The 23,661-nt window shown below is 34.1% G+C and overlaps 4 protein-coding genes across 15 annotated transcripts; 2 read left to right on the forward strand and 2 right to left on the reverse strand.

The window, feature by feature from the left end:
* Positions 1–3,866: 3,866 nt before the first annotated feature.
* Positions 3,867–7,409, reverse strand: LOC140836720 (prefoldin subunit 6). Of its 9 annotated transcripts, XR_012119169.1 has the most exons (8): positions 7,217–7,409; positions 7,024–7,094; positions 6,789–6,913; positions 5,676–5,736; positions 5,023–5,073; positions 4,849–4,898; positions 4,325–4,458; positions 3,867–4,292 (listed from the first exon to the last, which is right to left on the reverse strand). XR_012119169.1 is itself a non-coding variant. In XM_073202442.1 (7 exons), exons 1-6 carry the CDS (start codon positions 7,293–7,295, stop codon positions 4,881–4,883), a joined length of 405 nt encoding a protein of 134 aa, XP_073058543.1. In that variant the 5' UTR covers positions 7,296–7,409; the 3' UTR covers positions 3,867–4,458; positions 4,849–4,880. The 9 variants fall into 9 exon arrangements, 7 of the variants coding, with proteins under 7 accessions (XP_073058543.1, XP_073058544.1, XP_073058542.1 ...); XM_073202442.1 differs by having other exon boundaries at positions 3,867–4,458; XM_073202443.1 differs by lacking the exon at positions 4,849–4,898 and having other exon boundaries at positions 3,868–4,458.
* A 3,603-nt stretch (positions 7,410–11,012) lies between these two features.
* LOC140836721 (cytochrome P450 710A11-like) lies at positions 11,013–13,514 on the forward strand. The gene is made up of 2 exons (XM_073202449.1): positions 11,013–13,087; positions 13,188–13,514. Exon 1 carries the CDS (start codon positions 11,514–11,516, stop codon positions 13,020–13,022), a length of 1,509 nt encoding a protein of 502 aa, XP_073058550.1. The 5' UTR covers positions 11,013–11,513; the 3' UTR covers positions 13,023–13,087; positions 13,188–13,514.
* A 2,578-nt stretch (positions 13,515–16,092) lies between these two features.
* Positions 16,093–19,103, forward strand: LOC140836722 (uncharacterized protein At4g18257-like). 4 transcript variants are annotated; one of them, XM_073202453.1, is made up of 4 exons: positions 16,093–16,541; positions 17,001–17,321; positions 17,665–17,824; positions 18,868–19,103. In XM_073202453.1, exons 1-3 carry the CDS (start codon positions 16,225–16,227, stop codon positions 17,819–17,821), a joined length of 795 nt encoding a protein of 264 aa, XP_073058554.1. In that variant the 5' UTR covers positions 16,093–16,224; the 3' UTR covers positions 17,822–17,824; positions 18,868–19,103. The 4 variants fall into 4 exon arrangements, with proteins under 4 accessions (XP_073058554.1, XP_073058553.1, XP_073058551.1 ...); XM_073202452.1 differs by lacking the exon at positions 18,868–19,103 and adding an exon at positions 17,898–18,377; XM_073202450.1 differs by lacking the exon at positions 18,868–19,103 and adding an exon at positions 17,937–18,372 and having other exon boundaries at positions 17,665–17,817.
* Positions 19,104–22,327: 3,224 nt separating this feature from the next.
* On the reverse strand, positions 22,328–23,002 carry LOC140837384 (agamous-like MADS-box protein AGL29). Its single transcript, XM_073203519.1, has one exon. It carries the CDS (start codon positions 23,000–23,002, stop codon positions 22,328–22,330), a length of 675 nt encoding a protein of 224 aa, XP_073059620.1.
* Between the last annotated feature and the right edge of the window lie 659 nt (positions 23,003–23,661).

A 23,661-nucleotide genomic window follows, 5' to 3' on the forward strand; every position in this document is an offset into this window, starting at 1 on the left:
AATTTAATAGATTTTTCTATATATTTCATAAATAACATGCAAAATCAATAAATCAAATATCAAAACTATTATTTTTTCATCTAAAAAAATTACTCTTGAACTTACCAACGAACATGTTCACGAGCTAACGAGCCGAATACTGTAAAGCTTGAGTTTGGTTTGTTTATCTTAACGAGCCTCATTAAACGAGCTCAAACGAGCTTTTATTGAATCGAGCTTCGAATAACTCACAAACAGTTTGGTTCGTTTACATCCATACGCAAAGGGTGTAAAACAAACATGTGAAATCCCAACATGTCGAAATGGTGGACAACATGTGTTCTTGGCTAAGGTTTAGAGCTGCAGCCTTCGTAGACGTACGTATAAATAGCAGTAGGGGTAGATGGATGATGGACTCAAGTAATCAAATGCTATATTCTCTATCATATTGGTCAGATATCTGATCTCAAATTTTACGCATTTATTGGACATTAGACTAACAATTTTATTATAAAGTCATGTACTTTAGATGGAAATGGGAAAATTCAATGCTGTCCTGCAGCATCAACGACCCCAATTGATTCGAGCCCGTAAGGTCTATACATTATCAAATGACTCGAGGCCGTTGGATCCGGAGTCAGTCCTAAGGCCAACGTCGAATTTCTCCGAGGAAATGTTGCAATAGAGTTCAGGGGATGGTCCTTGTTGATTGATGGTGGTGGCAAATCCAACTGGTGGGAACTCCATAACATGTACTAACACACACATGTGGATGAGTAGGAAATCTTAAATTGGACTAACCACCATGGTTGAGGATTGATGATCGGATGCTCCATAGACCATCATTAATTTAACGGACGATCAATTTCCTTTTTATATAGTGACGGACCAAAGGGGATACAAATGTATTCATTTTTATAATAATAATAATTCATTATTACATTATTGCTAATATTAATTTAAGGAGTATATATGTCTCTTGTGAGACGGGTCAATCCAACCGATATTCATAATAAAGAGTAATACTCTTAACATAAAAAGTAATATTTTTCATGGATGATCGAAATATGAGATCTGTCTCACAAAATACGACCCGTGAGATCGTCTCACATATGTCTCCTATAGTAACTAATTCGTATTCGTCCTCGCTTTACGGAAATGATTAACCCAAGTTGCTATAGAAATCCATTATAAGTCATTATAAACTCATTTTAAATCTTTTATTTTTAAGATGTGAGACAAAGATATTACAACATAAGTTTTTGTCTAATTTAAAATGTGGGAAAGGTAAGATTAGTTAATTTAAGGTGAAAAAAATTGGAGGGGTCAACTCTGACGATCCCAAATATCTTGGGAAAGTCGAGAGAAAAATTGTTGGTTTATTACACTCCAACACATGTTATGACTTCTTTGAAATGTCGACTTCGTACACTCTAGACTTACGTCAAATTAGAATAGATAATTGACTCGGTACTCTCAAATAATCGTGGATTAATTTTCTAATATACAAGCACATTTTACTATTATAAGATTTAATGTTTGTCGTTTTACGAAAAATTACTGTGATAAGTAAACATTTCGATCGTTCTCTCAGCATAGATAAGATCATCATATTTCGTCGCCTTATCAAATTTACCATATCTCATCATTTGAAACCCAAATTACAGCGATACAGTAACGTTTCAATAAGTTTTTAACAATCTATGTATAGGAGTATACTCCTTTTGCTGGAAGAAGATAAGGTAAAAAGAAGGTCACCAAAATCATAGATATGCATAATGATGTACGGCATGTTTGGACATAGATTCTACATGCACAAAGGGTTTCAAACTTTTTTTAAAAAAATAAAAATTGATGCAAAAAGGGCATGTTTTAAATGTGCACAAAAGGAATCGATCAGTGATTTTACTACTTGGTGGATGTGGTGCATTCCGTTAGTGCACAATTAATTATACTCTTGGTGGGGGCCTCCCTTGGCCAGTTGCCCTTACATTTATCTTATTTTAGTACCCATTTTAATCAAATTATCCAATTACATTCAAAACTATTGGAAAGTTTAATTAGATTCTTGCATGCTTCAACTATACAAGATATTTAGTTAATTTTTACGGTTGAGTTATGTTCAGATATCAATCTCTAGTTTTGGAGAATGCAACAATATACATAAATTCTATCACATTAAAACCAATATGTCACTATATTAAATTTACAAATTTTAAAAAATAACAAAAGATTTCTTATGTAAACATAAATTCCTAGAGAAAAAACATGAAAAGAACGAGCTTGTACCTATTTATCCCTCCACCAAATATATAAATATATATATGCAAAGATATCACATCTTACCCCAAATCAAGTGACCAGTGATATTCCCATCCAACTACTTCAAAAAAAAGCTATTGAGACAAGACATTTATAATATCCTTGAATTGATCTCATTAATCCATGTGCTCTATTGAATTTCTTTTCGAAGGGTCTCTTATTATTCTTATCCAAAGTTAAATCAAAATCAGACAAAATTTAGACTACTGATACGATCAAATGCTTGTAGGGTTGATTATGAGAATATTGTCCAAAAGAAGGCACTCGAATTACTTTTATAAATTTTGTTTTACAAACAAAAAACGAAATTAATGTCATATATTAAATTCACCGCATATAAATATTTGTTGCACAGCACAATTTATTCTTTTATTTCATGGACTCGTGCACTAATTGGGGTCGTGACCCTGTTTCCTAATGGTTGCGTGCCTTAAATTTATTGATTATATAATAAGAGCAAATATTTGCTTGGGATAAAAAAGGAATTCATGAAACGTGGAATTTGTTTTCATCGAAAGAGATTTTGGGATAGTTTCAGTTGGCGATAAAATCTATTTCTTGTTGGATAAACAATAATGGATAATAGGTAGAGTCCAATGTGGGAGTGGATAATTTCAAATAATAAATGATGATTCTCATCAACATTCCGAATTCATGAACAAATTGCCGACTCAAACACTTGATGCAGGCAGATCTAATTAATATCATATATATCCCACATGAACTACCAACGGAAATTATCTTTTGGTAGAATAAGATGAATCGACCCGATTTATATTTGTCATAAAAAATAATTTTTTTGACATAAAAAATATTTTTTTTAACATGAATCGGACTGAGTCGGAAATCCATTGAACAAAATGGACCAGTAAAATAATTCTAAAATAGTGTTTTTTTAAATTATCATTCTCCAGCTTATATAATATTTACATGATAAAGTCACTACTGATCCCAACTAAAATCCTAGTCAATCGCCATATGATTCAAAGGTAACTGGTAGATGGACAGTACTGTTGACCACGACCAACCACCAAGAAATGAAATAAAGACGGCAGATATAGCACGTTGCATAGGCGTTTATGATCAACTTGTCTCATAGATGTCACATAATTAAAATGCCTACTTATTTTTGCTTTATAAAAGATGATCGACCGAGGAAAAACAAAAAATGTAAAGTCCATCGATATTTTTTATTTAACATTAAGATAATCCACCGATCATCTTATACAAACATAACGAGAGTAACATAAACTCACCCACATATGAAAAGCCTGAAAAACCAGGCCAGTGATTTCCGACATCACTAAACTACGATCAATCAGTCGGATTAAGACAATATCCACCACTAAAGTATCAACAGCCAGGAGTAGCCTAAGGTTTTTGTAATGGAAGGCAACATGGAGTTCAACATACAAAAATGTAGAAAATGCGGTCCGAGTGACTTTAATTTTGCCATACAAATAATACAAATTGCATATGAAATTTGAGAACTATTTTACACAGGACCAACCTAAATTATGGTCAGCAGCTGTTGATGTCAAATTCAATATATACGCTACATAAAGGAAGAAAGATATACAGCACATGAGCAATAGAAAAAAAAAATTATATAATTAATTTGTAAAACAAGAAAAGTACGGAGCAACCAAAGATACAGTTAATTTTATTCTCCATGTTCCATGAGGAGAATATGATGTCACCAGAAGGAAAGATGTCCAAAATAATAAACTCCGGTATCCTATTTTCTTTGTTGGCTGTAGGAGTGTTTAAGTCAAACTTTATTTTGTATCTTCTAATTTAAAGAGCTAACGATATGGAGATCATCTCTGATATATTATTCCTTCTTATCATCAACCCAGCTTCATCTTAAAGCTTCCTTAATATTTTACATCATCTCTAATCAAAATCTGTTTAAACATCAACCATTATTTTGGAATCTAAGATAAGAACCTTGTGATGTTTAAAGCTACTGTGTTAAAACGAACAGAAAACTTTTATAAACATGCTAATATATATGTTCTACAAAGAAAAAACTAAATCTAACTGCTAACCTTTTGTTTCTATCAATGCATCACCAAATCGTGAGCACACCATCAATCAGTCATTCTCTTTAAGGACAAAATATTCATTTCTTGTATAATTTTATGTTCCTCCTCCCTAGAATCACGAAGTCACAACTCAATCAAAATTTTCTGTATGAAGCAAATCAGACCCTAAATTTTTTGGCAGAGGTATCTAGTTACTTCAATAGAATCAACACAAAAAAAATGACAAATATTAAAAAAAATTCAGGAAGCTCATTGAGTAACAACCTATTCCTGAATTTTCAGATTGATATTTATCCTGGTTATTTTTTTCAACTGGCATTCGGCTTATAAAGAAACTTTTAGAACTGAAAACCCCAAAAACCCTTCAGAAAATACTGATAACGATTCAAAAGAACAATCGTCTACAGTGAATAACATTCCAAAGATGTTAAGAGAGCGCCATCAAGAATGACCATACAAAGCATCAAAACCATTTCACAAATTATCAAGTACTACTCACCACTCGGTCATTTAATGGATGCAGATTGAAGTTCAATTATCATTAGTCACCTACAAAATGATAGTTCATTGCAAAGACAGTTATTCTAAAAAAAAACATCAAGTAAAATTTCACACCTAAACCCATCAATGTGGCAGCCACCATATCATGCCTGCTGATTCAGGCAAATCATACCTTGCCTTTTCCAGCTTGTAGAGATTGAAGTTTTTGTTGTACTTTAAATATCTGCATATTGAAAAGATGTAGAATGCATTAATGCCATCTAGTTCACGAGGGGAAAAACGAAACAAACTGAACAAAATAAGAGATGAATTAAAAATTTGGATTACATGAGCTCTGTCGTAATAAACTAGGTTTATTCAGCAACAGTTCAAAACATCAATGCAAATAACATTGAAGTAAAATTACAATGGGCTTACGAGGATACATACATGCATGCTACGTGAACTACATGTGATTTTGAATCGATAAATACAAAATTAACGATGTTAAATTTATGTGTTTACAAGTTACAACGAATTTTTGCGGGTAATTTGGGATGAAAAATTATGATTTTAAAATAAAATTTTTTTTGAACATATTTAATCTAGTCGAATTTCTTATTCACTCTTTACTAAACTACTTATTTTTTAAGCACTTGGGATAATCTTCGAATGCATCAGACGACTGCATCAGTATTTTGTACAAGCCCCAACAACAATGAAATACCAAGGTTCAATCAAACTCCAGATTAGAAAGAAGCCAAATCACATGTGACAAAAGGAAAATGATGTAAAACCACTCCTATAGAACTCAAATTAATTTGAAAAGGTACAAGGGTTACGAACGGCTTCTTTCTTGCTGTTTTGCTTTTCTTCTAAATCTTGGAGAGTAGAATCGAAGCGCTTCCTGCTCGAAGAACAGAAATTTAAAACCAAAAGTAGACAAAACAAGAGCAACAAACAACAGAGAAGAAAAAACCCGGCAAGAAATCTCTTGAGGCTCCAACTTTATTCGGGTGCAAATGCTCAAGTAACAATTGACTTGTACATCATGTGACTACTTCACAAGGACAAAAACAAATACGCAATTGATAGCCATGAATGACACTCACAGTCAACGCATCTCTGGTCAAGCATAACTTATAAACATAAAAGGAAATTATCCTCCATAAGGGAGACTTCAAAAAGTAAACATTTTCTTATCGCAAGAAAGTAATACCCTTCAACGGTAACACTTCAATAGTGCACAAAGAAGTTGTCCTCCATAAGGGAAACGGAAACTACAAAAAGTAAACATTTTCTTATCGCAAACAATTAATACCCTTCAACGGTAACACTTCAATAGTGCACAAAGAAAGTCAATATCCTCAGCACTTAAACCTCTACCACTCTGAAAAATCCAAAATTATGAGCAAAGGTGACAGCTTCCCTTCATCTTTAGTTTGTATCAGTAATATGACAGGAGATGTCCCCCTAATAAATTGACAAATGATAAGCTTTGCTTTATCCGAGCGAACTAAGGGATTCTTGTCCTCACATTATTTCACAACTCATTTGTTGTTATTCATTGGCCTCTTCAAAATTGAGTTATATGTCACCCAAAAATTTCGTCAAGCTAATGACACAAATTTGGGAGAAATCAAAACTGAATTTTCAAAAGAACGCTCTTTGAACTCATAGAAAGAGAAAAAAAAATAATATCTGCCATAAATGTGCATGTTAATCCCTAAATTTAAGCAAAAATTCAAGACACGGCTAGATTTTACACTTAGCCAGAGTTCTCCATTATCTATCACATGAAAATAGCGAGTAGGATAACAGATAGCACCTATAAAGTGATACTCATAAGCTTATTAAGCAACATAAAACAATCTCGAAGAAAAAAGTATAGCAAGGCATTTCAAACCAGTGTAATATTGCAAATGCCAAAGAAGCGTCAATAACTGAAATCAAGCATACAGCTCAGCAGAGATGTATTCAATCCGCTTGCGAACATTAGCATTTGCCTCGGCCAAGTCCTGCTTCACTAGCACCGGACCAATCAATTTGTACACATTGGCTTCGGCAGTCAACAGATCCAGTTCCTTTGCAAAGTGAGCGATAAATCAACAAACGAACATTAGTTGGAAACAAAATTCAAACGCGTGGTATCCATTAATTCCCAACACAGTGAGACGATAAAAAGTGGACCTACCTTGAGGACTAGCTCGTTTTCGCCTAGCTGGATAGTGTATTTCTTTCTAATTTGGTGATTCTTTGAAATGTCTGGACAATTGAACAAAGATAGTTGAAGCAAACAACCTCAATACGGATTGAACATTCGTACAAACGATAAACAAGATATGAAAAACAAAAGAGCAGGAACAAAAAATGGAAAAAAAGAAGACCTTTCTGAATTTTGTTGAGATCGTTGGCCTTGTTCTCGAGGTCTCTCTGCAACTCTTTCGCAGCAACCGGAGATCCCATCGGTTCGCCGCCTTAAAAATCCTGTAATCACTTCTACTTCCCGGCGGTTACAAAGCCCCTGATTGGCGTGATTAACACAAACCTCGTCTTCTTCGCATTCCTATTTGGACTTTTGCATTTTTATTTGGAATTTAGAGATGAATATAATACCTTTCTTGGCCCATTTTGGGTTCAGTCGATAAGCCCAACTATTTAATGAACTCTTATTGGGCCAGGTAATACTTTTGCTTTTATGATGCAAGAAATGGTTAAACCGGAGATCATATGGACCCCATCGCATCTATTGTTATGTATGCATTGCTTCCAAAAGGTGAAATCGCTCAACTTAGGTGCCCCTCACCCCCGAACCGACAGGATTGTGAGAGGAGGTAAATCATGGTGACTCAGCCAACCAACAGCAGCTAGACCTTATGCTACGCTGCGCACAAGGAGCTCCCCCTCATTGGAGGGAATTTAACTCACACACTGTCGCTTGCGAGACTCGATCCCTGATCATTGCTCCAAAATTCACTACTGCTGACCAACTGAGCTAAGCTCATGCGAGCATTGTTATGCATGCATGCATGTATGGTGATGTTGTTGAAATCTAAGATGGTAGATAGGAGGCCGACACGGGGAGGTCGGCCATCATTTATGGCATTTTACTCATATATTGAATATTATAATGTTCATATTTTCATAACCAACAAGATAAAAAAAATTCATTTTACTGATATATTGGATATTATGATGTTCATATTATCTTATAATTATCTGTATATATATATATATATATATATAATATATATATATATATATATATATATATATATTATATATATATATATATATATATATATTATATATATATATATATATATATATGTTAAAACAATATATTTATTTTATTTTATGTACATCTATCAAAGTTTTATGTGAATTACTTATGGCAAACAATGTAAATATAATACAAATCGACCACAAAACTCTTATGAGATCGTCTCACAAATTAATTTTGTGAAAGAAATCTTTTAACTGACCCGACCCATAAAAATTATTATTTTTATATCAAAATATTTGGTTTTCACTTTAAATATGAATCAAGTCGACTCATCTCACATGAGACCAACTCCATATCGACACATTCTTGTAGAACATGTCAATCTTGTTTTTTTTTTAAAAATGTGTATAATCTCCTCATGAAAGCATGATATATATTGTTTCAACGCAAATTTGTTTTTTTTTTCCTTCACAATATTGGAAACATTATCAAATCAAATCGGGAATAATAACATTTGAAATCGAAGTAGGGGAGAATAAGTGAACGTTTGACGAATGATTGTGATTTCAATTTCTGCTATCAACACCTTATCGAAGAACTTATCACACAATACTTATACGATATGATTTACCTAACTAGTGTGATTTGTAGGTTATTACGTTAGCTTGAATATACTCAATGAGCTTCAAAAGAAAGCCGTTGCGAGTGTGGTTTCCACGAGCCACATCATCCAAACAAAAAGAAAACAAAAAGAGGTATAGGAAGAACCCAGCCAACAAATAGATTCACAATAATTTATCGTTTCTATCAAATATAGTAAAAAAATAACCTATTTGAGTATGTATGATAAATTTACAAAGATGTAATGTTATTATTCATACATTAGGAACCTAGAATTTCTTTCCTTTTTCTTTGTCTCATTTTACAACAAATAATACTTTGTCTATGACCACACGCTGCGAAATCATGAATATTTGCTTGCCATTACACACAATGTTGGCTCGATCTACACATTGAACGTACTACACATAATATGATTTTATATAAGAACATCGATTGATGTACTGAATTCAAATAAAAAAATATTCTAGAGTCTAAAGAACATCAATTGATGATCTTAATGAAAGCAAAAAATATATCAAGTGTAGCATAGGCTGATCTTAAAACATTGGTCGTTTTTTTCCGTTTATTTTCTCTCTTTTTACATTGCAAGATTATTTTTTAAAATATATATATATATATATATTTATTAAAAGGATGTTATTAATTATTAATATCTTTTGAATATAAATAACTCCTAATTATTTATATATAAAAGAATTAGTACACATCAACGTAATACACGTGGAAAACTATTTTTAAAAACAACACATTGAAAATGTCAATTGACTAATTTCCGTGATAAAAATATGTAAATAACTACAATGTACATTTATAAAACGAGTGTGGAGAATGAGAGGAATAGCACCATTAAAATATTATCTAGTAAGGTCCTCCCACGCCCAATTGAATTAATTCCTGGCAGCTTTATATGGTCCCAAATTTTGAATCAAAAAAAAAAAAAAATTAAATAATTAAACTTTTCAGTTTAGACCAAATTTGCTAAGCTCAATTTGTTTACATGATTTGAATATTCTTGTGTAGCAATAGGACAAGGGATTGCATAAAAATGCAAATGCAGGTACTCCAATGCATTCTGACAAAATAGTAGGGGCACTAATTTAAAGTTTTCAAGAATTGGGGTGTCAATTTGAGAATAATATGAACATGGAGTGAAATTATTTTGGTATATGAATTATTGATAAATAAGTAATTTGGTATATGAACTATTGTAAGTGGTGATTAGTTATAAATTGAAAAATTAGTATATTATCAAGCTAAAAAGTCAATTTTACCATTAATCTTCTAATTATCATTAATAAATTCAATTAGGCACACACTTTCACACTTTTTATTTCAAGATTTTTTAAGTTATTTTAATGAATAAAATTTTAAAAGATATATTTTTTTAAAAAAATTATATTATGATAAATAATTATTAATTCAAATATACAACTAAGTTTTTTTTTTATCATATTGATAAAAAGATATTAAATAAATATTTGTCATCAGAGTCCAGAGGTATCGTTTTCGGACGACCAAAAAATAATAATCATCATTTTAATTTTTCAAAATCTGGTACTGAAATGTGGAATTCAAAAAAATATTCAACTCATAAAAAAAACAAATCTTTTGAAAAAAAACAATGGCGCATGACGAACAAAAGTTCTTGCAATTGATTTAGACATTTTTATTAAACTTTCGATCAGTGCAATTACGTAAATCGAGAATGAGTGAGATATTTCTGATAAATGTTCTCGCCACTTAAAACACATAGGTTGAGCTTGTAATTTCCACGACGGGCTGACCCATCTTATTAACATGTTTTGACATATCTAATTATTGTACATAGTAAAAAGAGTTGAGTTACAACCTTGGACATCGTCTATAATTTGCAACTTCTAAATATTTTAGACGAACGGGCTACAACTCCTCCAAGCATGCTCATTCCAAACAGGTTCAATTTTTTCCCAATCATTTTCATGAAGCATTTACTACATGTAGATGCAGTGGTTGACCATATCTCGTTCTCTTATCCAAAAAGTGAAGGAAAAAAGTAATAAAGTAAACGTTATTGCAGGCCTTCAGCCGTCACATGTTTGATTCGATAGTAAAAAACATCAAGCTCCCATTCAAATATAGCAATAGGGATGTGTTTGTCTTTTGGGAACAAGTTAGACCGTTAAGAGTCGTCCACTTCATTTCCACGCCTGCCCAGCTGGATTTCAACCCCACACATTTCCCATGAAAATTTGAGTTATAGTTCCCATTATTCAAATTAAATTCTCTCATTTGGGGAAAAAAATAAGAGGCTGCCCGATGTGGGGTTCGCTTGATTTCATGTTGGGAATTTAGGAAAATGGATCTTCTATTCTATTTTAGGAGTCTGTTTATACTATACTTGGATCACACTCCCCTATATTTGTATAGAACATGTTTTTTCAAATTCATTTGATAATATCGGAATCGTAAATACAGTGTTTCTATTTCTGAATAAATAGTCTGATTTGGAAATTCTTTACTTTTTACACTAGTTGTTTTCAATTATATGATTGTCCATCCACTAACGGAAACACAGTGAGAGTCCCCTGTTTCATAGAGGTGAGTAAATATGGTGTAAAAACAAAAACCAAGTAAAGAGTGGACTGCGGTACAACCTTAGAAATCCTGAATTCTCTTACCCCTCTTGTGCTTCCCGCTTCCGCCTCATATTTACCAACTCATTATTGCACACTCGCACTTTGAACTGCTCTTGGTTTTCCTCAAAATAATACACCCACCTAAGGGTTCACTGGAATTTCTGTCTCCGTCACCAGAGCTCCATTGGTGGTTCCGAAGAGAGTGAACTTGGAGCATAGATGGGATTTCCATGGAGTATAGTTGCAGCCTGTATTCCGTACCTAATCTCCTTCACAGCTCTTATCCTGCTTTTTGAACAGATCTCTTATCTGAAGAAGAAGCGATTCTTGCCTGGCCCGCCTCTTGTTCTTCCCTTCATCGGCAACGCCATCAGCTTGGTCACAAACCCAACACAATTCTGGGACCTCCAATCGTCCTACGCCAAGTCCACGCCTTTAGGAATATCCGCAAACTATATCATCGGGCGTTACATTGTTTACATTTACTCCACTGATCTCTCCCACAAAGTCTTCGCCAACGTACGTGATGATGCCTTCCATCTCGTTGGGCACCCTTTTGGCAAGAAACTCTTTGGTGAGCATAATCTAATCTACATGTCGGGCCAAGAGCATAAAGATTGGCGCCGCAGGATAGCACCCAATTTCACCCTCAAAGCTCTCCAAACATATACTGATATACAGCAACGGATTATTATCAAACACCTGGAGTCATGGTGCGATAAATCTCAAAACAAGTCGATCCCACTCCGCATCCTCTGCCGCGACATGAATTTAGAAACCTCGCAAACTGTCTTCGTGGGGCCTTACCTGGATCAAGAGGCGCGTAAGCGGTTTAATGTGGATTACAATTTGTTCAATGTTGGACTGATGAAACTGCCTTTCGACCTACCGGGATTCGCCTTCAGAAACGCGCGGTTTGCTGTGCAGAGACTGGCGGAGACGCTCGCTGGTTGCGCGGAGGAAAGCGAGAGGAAAATGAAATCCGGAGAGGGACCCACTTGTTTGATAGACTTCTGGATGCAAGAAAATTTGAGGGAGGCATCAGAAAGTTCATTCGAGTACAGCTGCAAAGAAATCGGCTGCCATTTATTCGATTTCCTTTTCGCTGCACAGGACGCATCGACCTCGTCCCTGTTGTGGGCGGTGACGTATTTGGATTCACACCCTCAGGTTCTGAACAGAGTACGCGAGGAGGTAGCCAACCACTGGGTACCAGAAAAAGGTGGCCTTATCACGGGAGAAAATCTGAGAGAAATGGAGTACACAGAAGCGGTAGCGCGTGAGGTCGCGAGGATCAGAGCACCGGCTACTCTGGTGCCCCACATCGCCGGAGTAGACTTCCCTCTAACAGAGAATTACACCATTCCAAAGGGTACCATCGTCTTTCCATCCGTCTTTGACTCTTCTTTTCAAGGTTTCAGCGAACCGGAACGGTTCGACCCCGATCGATTTTTGTCGGATCGACAAGAGGACCAGATTTATAAAAAGAACTATTTAGTATTTGGGGCCGGTGCCCACCAGTGTGTGGGCCAGAGATACGCCATAAATCATTTGAAGCTCTTTATCGCGTTGTTTGCCACGTTGATTGATGCGAGGAGGGACAGTACCGACGGCTGCGATGAAATCTCGTACGTACCGACAATTGTTCCTAAGGACGAGTGCAGGGTGTTCCTTTCGCGGAGATGTACAGTATTACCGGAGATGAAACGTCAATGGGAAAGCACATAATAAATGTGTCAGGTGGCGTCGCTTTCGAGCTCTGTTTTGGGGATTGATACATTGAAATCCTACCGGTAAATTCATTACAGCAAACTCAAACTGTCCCTTGAAATTGACGAATTTACCTTCTTTTTCTTCTTCATTCTAATTTCATACATTTCTCTCCACTATCAGGGGTGTCCGAAATCTAACATTCTGGAAAAATCCACGAGCACTAGCTCCTCATTTATCGTTGAACAAGAGAGTCGCTGTCACAATATTTCAGCAAACACTGTCTTTACCCCGAGCTCACTATCAAGTCAAACTCGATTAATAACCAAAGTATATTCACTGTAATGGTTTTGTCATTACACAGCAGAAGGAGATGGCGGACTCATAATCAAGCATCCACGCATTTGTGAGTAGGTGTAAATGGTGTAGTTGCAAAAATGGTGGTGATGTGGTGTTATCGGGATTTTTTTAAAAGTACCATCGAATTTCTTTTCATACCAAATTTTACAAGTTTTATAGTCTCTTTTTGTCACTATATTTTTTTAGGCGCGAAGTCTACAAAATTCATATGATCATATGAGAAGCTCCATTGGAATGCTCGATTTTTCCAACAACATACTCAATTTGTGTTGATTGCTACATATTTACAATTATGAAACCTTGATACAACCGTGGTTTTTGTTCTTGATCCTATATTTTAAAACCCCACTTAAATCAACATCTTAAAATGCTCAAGCAATAAGGGAGCTATGTTGTCATGCAGATAATCTGTTTTGCCAAGTATATGAAGTATACTGTGTTGTGCTTAAGAAACAACTACGGCTCGACTTCCATACAAATGTTACGATAGCAACACAACAGAAAGACACGATAACAAACAACGCATGATGTCAATATTTCAAACGTACATCACACAGAAAATGTATCAAGAAATAGACAATATAATTTCGGTCTCAAGAACGATAGAGTGCAATATGAAGGTCATAATATCATGCCTTATACTAAAATTTCATAAAATATGTCAAATTAATAAACATTTAATAAACGAGGCATTTAACAAAATCAAACAAACCACATAATCAGATTAACACCCATAACGATATATAAAATATATATATATATATATATATATATATATATATATATATATATATATATATATATATATATATATATATATATATACACACACACACTCACGGATATTAATCTGTGAGACGGGTCAACTCTACGGATATTCACAATAAAAAATAATATTTTTTTATGGATGACCCAAATAAAAGATCTGTTTCACAAATACGATCCGTGAGACCGTCTCCCACAAGTTTTTGTGTATATACTAATGGTGGTTTAGTTCAACCTTATCATTGGGATATATTCGATAAGTTCCATAATTTCTGACGAGACATATTTAGTTTATAATGCAGTAAAATATGATTTGATGTTGGACTAACAGATAATCTCGTACAATGACGACGTGATAAGCTAGCTCCTCATTGTTTGGTGTGCATGATAAGAGGTGATTGATTTTTAATCTTTCACTTATCATGTATGGTATGCATGATTAATATTGTGTTAGGCTCGTTCAGCCCGCATCCGACCTGCACTATATTCATTTTTATCCTCTTGTTGATTATATAATCTTTTGAGGGAGAAGAGATGATGTTTGATTAATTTAAATTTTCCTTTAATATCTTAAAGTTTAAAATAATTATAAATTCAAAAAATTTAATAATATTTAAATATAATTTTTAATTTGACTAATATTATATATTATTTAATTATTATTGATCATATTTTTATTATTGTATTATTTTTAAACATAATATTATAATTGTTATTAACCATTATTTACTATTCAAATTTTTATTAATATTTTAATAATCACAAAAAATGCATATTTATGTTATTATCAAAATTTAATTATTTTCTATAATATTAATCGATTTTTTAGTGTTTTTCGAAAATTGAAATTAATGAATTTTTTTAATAATTAATATACTATTTTAATTTTATTTATAAAATTTTAAATCGATCGATTCTATAAATTTTATTTATTTATTCAATCGTTTTAAAAATATATTACTAATTAATATATGATGAGAGCATTATACTAAATAATTAACAAAAATAATCAAGTAAATTAAAATTATGTAAAATATCATATAATTTATAATAATTTATTGTGTATCCTTACTTTTATTTTCTAATCACTCTTATTATATATCATTTACTCATCTTATCACGAATTAAACGGTGCCTTAATTATTTAATTAATTTATTTATAGTGTGCGAGAATGTAATTAAGAACCAGAAAGAAAAATATATTTGATTTAAGTAAGTTTATTAAATAACTAATTTTAAAATATGTTTTCTTATAATTAGAATTAGACTTGGCCACGGTTATGGTGTGACCCAGACCTGAACAGGATAACCGGGTCCATGGATTTGACCCGAAATCGTGATTGTGACCGTCATATACGTTTGATTACGATTTTCGGATTTGAAAGCCATCATCTCGCCGGGTTCATAATTTATTTATTTTTTTAAAAATAAAATGAATGTCTAATTCCTCATTGATAGCCGAGGTTTATGAATTTAAATTGACGAAACACGTGAAAAAAATATTAAAAAATATACGAGAAATTGGCCTTCAGTCCCCAGCCGTCGATTTTTTTTGTGTTCAGTCTCTGGGTACTTTTTTAGTACCACATTTCCACATGAAGTGTATCACATTTTGTATGACATAGTTCCACAATTTTGTGGGTAGGGAGTGAACCCAAATAAATGTTTTGATTGAGGATTTTTCACCAACTTCCCCAAAAATATACACATTAACAATATTGTTTTGTGATAATCAAGGAAGATCGACAAGAAAGACCCGAGACATCAAAATGTATATTGGATTTTTTTATAAGTTTTATTATATATATATAAATGTTTCCAATATTTGGACTTAATAATTAAAAGTGTTTTCACTTGTTTTATACAAGTATTTTTTTTAAAATTAAAAATCTGGCAAAAAACCGGACCAGACTCGGACCTGGCTCTTGATGGGACTTTCCCGACCTTCCCGCAGGCGCAGGCTCTTATTTTCGGGCTAGGATTAACAAAAACCCCAATCGAATTTATTTGGGCCAGCTTATTAGTCATTTGCACTAAATTATTGTAAACGAAATCCCCCAATAGCCACTTTCTTTCCATCACACAAGCAGGGAAAATGGGCGAAGGGGGAGGATCGGAATCGAAGGCGTCGTGGAAGAGGACGGCGGTGGAGTCTCTGGGATGGCTAACGGAATCTTCCATCATGCCGCGCAAGCATCGTACAATCGAAGGCGTCGGACCGTCCTCCATTCTCGAGCTCAAGGCTCAGTTGTACAAGTCCCAGGAGGACTCTAAACGCCACCCCAAGGAGTCCGTTCAATCCGCCGACGCTAACTACGCTCAACATCTTGAGATGCACCGTGCCAAGAAGAAGATATTTACGAAGGATCATTTTTCCGTCAAGAACTCCGGCGTGGATGCCCGTGAAGAGAAGTATGGTTGCTTTTTCTGGCCTTCTCCTTTCAATTGAGTAATGTTTTATTGAGATAATGATTATTGTTTGGCGGTTTTATTGTTATTCTTTATGTGTTGGTGATTACAATATTTAATTGAAGTTATGGTGAATGAATAGGGTTCTAGGGTTTGGCCGCACATGGAATCATGATATGCAATCAGTTGGTGATCTCCTATTTATTTACATTTTGTTCCTTTAAGTGGCTGATGATGTACGAGATCTTTGTTGGAACTTATGGTTTTGCGTGTCTGCATGTCCTTAGGATTCTGAAGAACGTGAATTGTAATCGATATAACTTGTTTGAATGTGATATATTGTGAGTTATAGTTTTGTTGTGTACTTGTGTAAGACTATGTATACCTAAGATAACGTGTTATGGTAAATTGCACTCTGGTTCTGTTATCCGATAAAAAGAATCTATTTTTGTCTTGTCTCAGGGATAAGCTCGAGTTAAAAGCTGTCAATGATGGATCAGCAAGTTATGCAGCACTAGAGAGGAAAGCAGAGATGTATAATAAGCTTGTCAGAGGTGAACTTTCTGATGAGGAAGACTCAGAGAAGTATTGTGTTGACTTCTTTCGGAAGGGTATTGAGCAGAATGAGTCTGTGATGTCTCGGGACCAACATATATCTCCACAAGAACTAAAAGATAAGAACGGTGATGACAATGATGATTCAGTATTGCAACAAACAAAAGCTGCAGGGCTTGGCCAAACAACTACTACAGTAGACAGAAGTGAACACAAGCGTTTTGTGATGTAAGATCTTCGACATTAATAAAATTTATCATTTTTTTTTATAATTTTTGTTCACGAATTTAATGATACTTGGTATATCAGTTGTCCCATGCTGTATGAATCAATAATTTATTCATTCCCGCCCCAATAAGTGGATCTGATACAAGCAATGCCTGGAGATGGCATGCGCATACTATTTCCCGTTGGACTCTGATTTTGAAATTGTATGACTTTCACGTAAACGTGCATAAATAACGAGTGAAATGGGTTCATGTCTGTTTGAGGCAAATCTAATATTGAGTGCATGAGAGAGTCTATCTTCTTAGTGTTAAACTTTTTTCCCGACTATTGCTTCCTTTCTCAGGGAAGTTCATGAAGAAGCAAATCAAGCAAGAGAGAAAGTGTCCGAGCTCAAAATGCGCAGACAAGAGCAGGCTGCCGCTCGCAGAGAGAAACTAAAGCAGGCCTACCTGCGGAAGCAGTTTGAGAAATTGAAAGCATCCAAAGCTCAACCTGAGTGAGAGGTGACTGTCCTGTGCATCCTGTATTATCCTAGTTATAAGTTTATATGTATGCTCTAACATCTTCTTTCTACAGCTTTGATGTTGATCAAATGTTTGTTTCTTATGAACACAGATGGTCATTTTCACAAGAACTCAAGAAGCTTTCAAGGTGAAGCTAAACTGCTCCAGATGTTGTCTACTTCACTGTCTGATCTGCGAACAAGTTGAACTGTGTGATTTGATTGATTGTTAGATTGGAGAAAAAAGAGGTAACCATCAAAAGGAATCTAACCTCGAACAAAGCCCATCAGGGGAGAGGTACCAAGAAATTAACTGCTGAAAGCTTCAGTACTGAACCACTGGAAACACTAGGTGATACGAGATAAAATAGTGGTCGATATCTGTGGTTAAAAATTTACCATTATCCGGTAATTTTTTAAAAAACAACAGTTCTAAGCTCGTAAATTAGAAAACGGAATACCTCCAATTATCATATCTTTTGATATTTCTTCTCTAAAAAATTCACATAACCTGAGACCGGCCAATTAATGGTCTTGTCATATGTCCTAATAATGACTCAAGTTGGAGATTTATTCCCGAGTGTAGGGGATAAAAAAAAAATTTCGTATCACCCATCTCTACTTGGAGCGTCGTGACGATTTTGTCAAAAACTACATCCTCTAGTATGATTTATTTCTTATACTCAGGCGTCTATGTATAGGGAGATAATTACACGAGAGAAATATGACCATTGAATTCATCGAACACAAACATGCGATCCAATGCAAGTTGAAGATCCTTATTACCAAACACAAAACCATAGTTCAAACAAGAATAACAACCACAAATAAAAAATTTGTGGTCACAAATTTACCAGTACTAAATCAACATGTGACGTTAACACTCAGACAAAATACGGACCATCGAACTGTCGGTATCCGGCATTCAAATAACATAAATATAGAACTTATAAATTCACTGGTCTTACAAATTTTCACTCTCACAAAAAGGTTTGACGTCGAATTAATTACCATCAGCAAAGTTGATTTGTTTAATGCTTCCAGCTCCACCGTTGCCTTCAAATAACTCCATGTTTTTGATTACATGAGGCAGAATCTTCGGGTAAAGTTGTGGGAGTCTTTGATCGAGGCTTTGAAGATTCATTTTGGAGAAACTTCGTAAGCATGCTGTTCTGTGAAGGTAAGAACACCCATTTTTTGGCTAGTACTGGTTCTGAGCTCGAATGGATGGGCGAGAAGATTATGGCGATGGCGTGCTATTTATGGCCATATTTCTCGCATGCTAAAAGTTGTAAACATAGATATATAGCTATGTGCCATGACTTGGGGCCTGGGTAGACATATATATATATAGCTATATATATATAGACACACACACACACATACTTGTTTTTGTTCGGTATACTTGGGGCCTGGGGAGACATACTACCGTGTACTTGAGATTCACCGGTGCATAACAAAAAGTAGTCCTTTACAGATAATGATGATCATTAACAATCTGGAATTGGAACAAAATTTACTGATAAATATATAAAAGCACGGCTATACTCAAAATATTAATAGTTATTTAATAATTATTCTGTAAAATCCATATATGAATTGTTTAATATTTACTTATGTGAATAATTATATGGGAAAACTCTATTTTTGTTTGGTAATTTTGTCACTTGGTGATTTTAAATGTCTATATCATTAAATTTCAATTTTAGTAATGTATTTTATGATTTTGTTTAAGTTCTTTTTCATTGAAAGTAATGACGTCACATCAGTACTGAATATGTGCCATGACAACACCAAGTCCCTAAAAAAAAAAACTAAAATGAACATCCATATATCGATCGCACTATTATATATTAGGCAAAAACTTGTGTGAGACGGTCTCACGGGTCGTATTTGTGAGACGGATCTCTTATTTGGGTCACCCATGAAAAAATATTACCTTTTATGCTAAAAGTATTACTTTTTATTGTGAATATGAGTAGGGTTAACCAATCTCACAGATTATGATCCTTGAGACGATCTCAAATAAGACTCATTATATATATATTATTATAGGATAAAGCTAAGATTAAGCATGAAAAAATACTTATTCAAACGATCGTAGGTTTGTGTCCATAGAAATTGAAAAACAAAGTGAGTATATATTGCACCTGATTGGCATCACCGGAATTTCCAATATTGTTGATTCCATGCTGCAGTGAGTCCTCAGAAGCATTTATGGTGTACTCGTGCATAAGCCACGAGGTCTTCTCACCCTTGGAGGGACTTCCCTCTCCAGTACTCCAACCCTTCGACGAGTCCGCCATTGTAGATTACGGCTTTGTTAGCCATATTAGCCCTCCAATATCCATCTCCGGCTGTTCTTTTGGCTCTTTTTCTGTTTTTGCTTGCTTCTCGTACGCTGAAAAAGTACCATTGGTGTAAATCTTATATATAAAGAAAGATGAAATTATTAGTTACAAACTCGATCGGCTTGTGACTTAAATAGTTGATTAATTTTATAAAATTATATATGTAAAGTTGCAAACAATGTTATATAACTACACGTAAAACCCTTATTTTATCAAACTGTTTTCATAATCCACCAAAGCAACAAACTATTTATCACAAACATATATGCTAGTATCAAATTCAAACTGCATAAATATAACCAAACATCAAATTTATCCTTACCTAATTATATCATTATATATTTTTAAAAGAAATGACAACCAAGAATACTCATATTTACATACATGTCACTACAACAAAAATGACTTTTCGCAGCATGCAAATTCTCTTGCCGCGGCGCACATTGCACGCTACACAACTGCAAGATGTTAAAAGTTCAATATTATCTGTGGCGTACATGTGCACGCTGTTAATACTATTATAATTTAATAATTTTTTTTAAAAAACTTACAACTCATGATTTTAACTAACACTTAAAAATTAACCAAAAATTGAAACGAAAAAAATGTACCCTAAATCGAAACTAAAACCGTGTAAGAGAAAAAAAATTTAAGTGTTGTGAAGTGGTGTTGAAGAAAATAGATCGAAAATACGGATATTTATAAACAATTTACGACGGTTTCGGTATAAAGGTATTGTAGAAAACCGCCGCTAATAGCGACGGTTGTATATTAAACCGTCGTTAAAAGGTTGCCACTATGGCTATTAGTGACAGTTGAGTTAAAACCGTCGTCGATTTAAATTTAGAAGCGATTAATGTACACCGTTATTTTTCGCAGCGTGCTAATATGCATGCCGTGAATAATAATATTTACGGCATGAAATTAATGTATGTCGTTAATTTCTAGACACAATTTTTTTAAAATATGATTTACTATTAACAACATACATAAACATGCACACTGTTAATAATACTATTTACGGTGTGCTTTTATTGTGCGCTGCGAAAATTGCATAGGTTATTAACAGCTCACATATAACTGCATGCGGTCGTTTATATAATTTATTAACAGCACAGATAAATGGATGATGCAGATATTACTATCCGCAACGTGCTCTTACTGCGCACGCCGTTATTTCTGTCAAGTACAACAATATTAACAGGGCACATATGAGTGCACGCCGTTAAAAGTAATATTCGTATCGTGCTTTTAATGCACTATGTTGATGATGTGCTGCGGAAAATCATTTTTCTTGTAGTGTGTAATCGTTTCGGGATCGGATTCATAAACATTGGCATCTTTGATGAATTCGTAGGAATTATATTGTGGGTTAATGTTATTTATCTTTGTCCTCAAATTATGAACAATTCATCATCATCTGGCATGAACCGAAATTCGGGTGGCAAATAATTCATCCTCTACATAGTATCAAACTTACTATTTTCTCAAGAAGTGAATTTACGTGCATTTGGTTCAAGAACAAACAACATGCAAATAATTGACTAAATTAAATGCCGCAAGACATTCAAGAGAATATCGATCAATTACATAAAATAAAACAAAATATGAAATTAACCAGTACACAAAAAAATATCAATAGTTTGGTTTATCGTGACACCAATAAAAATAAAACTACTTAAATGAAATCAATCTAGATGCTAATCCCATGTTTGAATTCATAAGGATAAAAAAAATAAATAAGAAGAGGAGAAATCTGAGGGATGTTTCTTTTTTACTTTGACTATAGGAAAATCTCTGTATAAAAGAACATTTGATTTTTTTTTTTTAAACATTTGAAAATGTTAATTTGCTGTAAAATATGAGATAGAGAGAGGGAAACATTTATTTTCGAATGTCATTTTCAATTTTAAGCCTTTATAATTTGAACAATTTTTTTATTCTTGAAAAGATGCTTATACAATATAATTAGATTTTTTTTTTTTTTTTTTGCGGAGATTTCATCGGCAAATTTAACATGAGTTCAAAATTGTTGGTTTTTCGGTCTTAAATATTATCAAATTTATTTGTTTTTATCATGAATCTTGTCAATTTCATGACTAGAAAAACAACTTGATAGTTTTATTAATGATTAATATTGTTCAAAGATAAGCTCACAATTTCAACCAATCCGATGGAATTGGAGATTCATTTCCCTCTTCCAAACAAGAAACCCTAACATGACTTGAACCCTCCCCCGATCCCAGACCCTGCCGATTGATTCTCCCCGACACCTGTTCTCGGAGACTTTCCAGTTTCTTCTTCATCTCTTTCAGTGTAGCCAAATCGAAGGAGTCCAGATCCTCCGTAAAAGCTCGGCACGAAAAGCTCTCGAGACCCTCTTCAATCTCCTTGCCCTTCCTTTTCTTGATCTCCAGCTCCTCATTTATTTTATCACACCGATCTTTCAACTGCTGCATGTTCATCCCACGATCGAAACTCTGCGGATTTTGCATCGGAAACTGATTCAAGAACTGGTCTGTCACATAGTCGACGTTAGGGCTTCCGAATGAATATGCTCTCTTACACGGGGAGAAGACGATTATGGCGATCTTGGCCCCGCATAACGTAGAAAGCTCGGTTGCCTTCTTGAACAGACCGTTTCGGCGTTTCGAGAACGTGACAACGCGAGCATTCTCGTCTGCTATCAATTTCATTTCGATTTTTCTTCGTCCCAGTGATTTCCTATTCCCTTTTGGAGGAGCCATGGAGGAAGAATTTGGGGTGATTTTGTGAAGAAAAGAGTGTGGAATAGTTCCAAATTTATAGGGCAGCGCGTTTTGGTGCATGTTGAGTAAAGGCGATAATAATTGATGGAATCAAATCCAGGTTGGATTACCATAATACAACTCGGATTTTTGGAAGATTTTCCATAAATTCTTGGAAAGCTTTCCAAAAACTTGATGATGGCTATGATTTAACTTTCAAGCCAAATCTCATTTTTTTTTTCTCAAAAAGAAAATATATTGTTGTTCATTTTTGGGTTAGTTTGTAGAGAAGGTCTCTTGTGAGACGGTCTCACGAATCTTTATTTGTGAGACGAGTCAACCATACCGATATTCACAATAAAAAGTAATACTCTTAGCATAAAAAGTAATACTTTTTTATGGATGACCCAAATAAAAGACACGTCTCACAAAATACGACCTATGAGACCGTCTCACACAAGTTTTTCCCTAGTATCTAAGACATATTTAAATAAAATATGTGTTGGAACTCTGTTTTACCTCATTTTAAAAAACAATATGTTTTTAAATAATTAAAATACAGGTACTATAGGTAAGAGATAAATTGACAAAAAATATTAATAAATTTAAATTTGGCAAAAACTTGTGTAAGACGGTCTCACGGGTCGTATTTTGTGATACAAATATCTTATTTGGGTCATCTATGAAAAAATAATACTTTTATGCTAGGATTATTACTTTTTATTGTGAATATCAGTAAG

The sequence above is a fragment of the Primulina eburnea genome, chromosome 7 (assembly GCF_022965805.1).
Source record: "Primulina eburnea isolate SZY01 chromosome 7, ASM2296580v1, whole genome shotgun sequence".
In the NCBI taxonomy this organism is placed as follows: domain Eukaryota; kingdom Viridiplantae; phylum Streptophyta; class Magnoliopsida; order Lamiales; family Gesneriaceae; genus Primulina; species Primulina eburnea.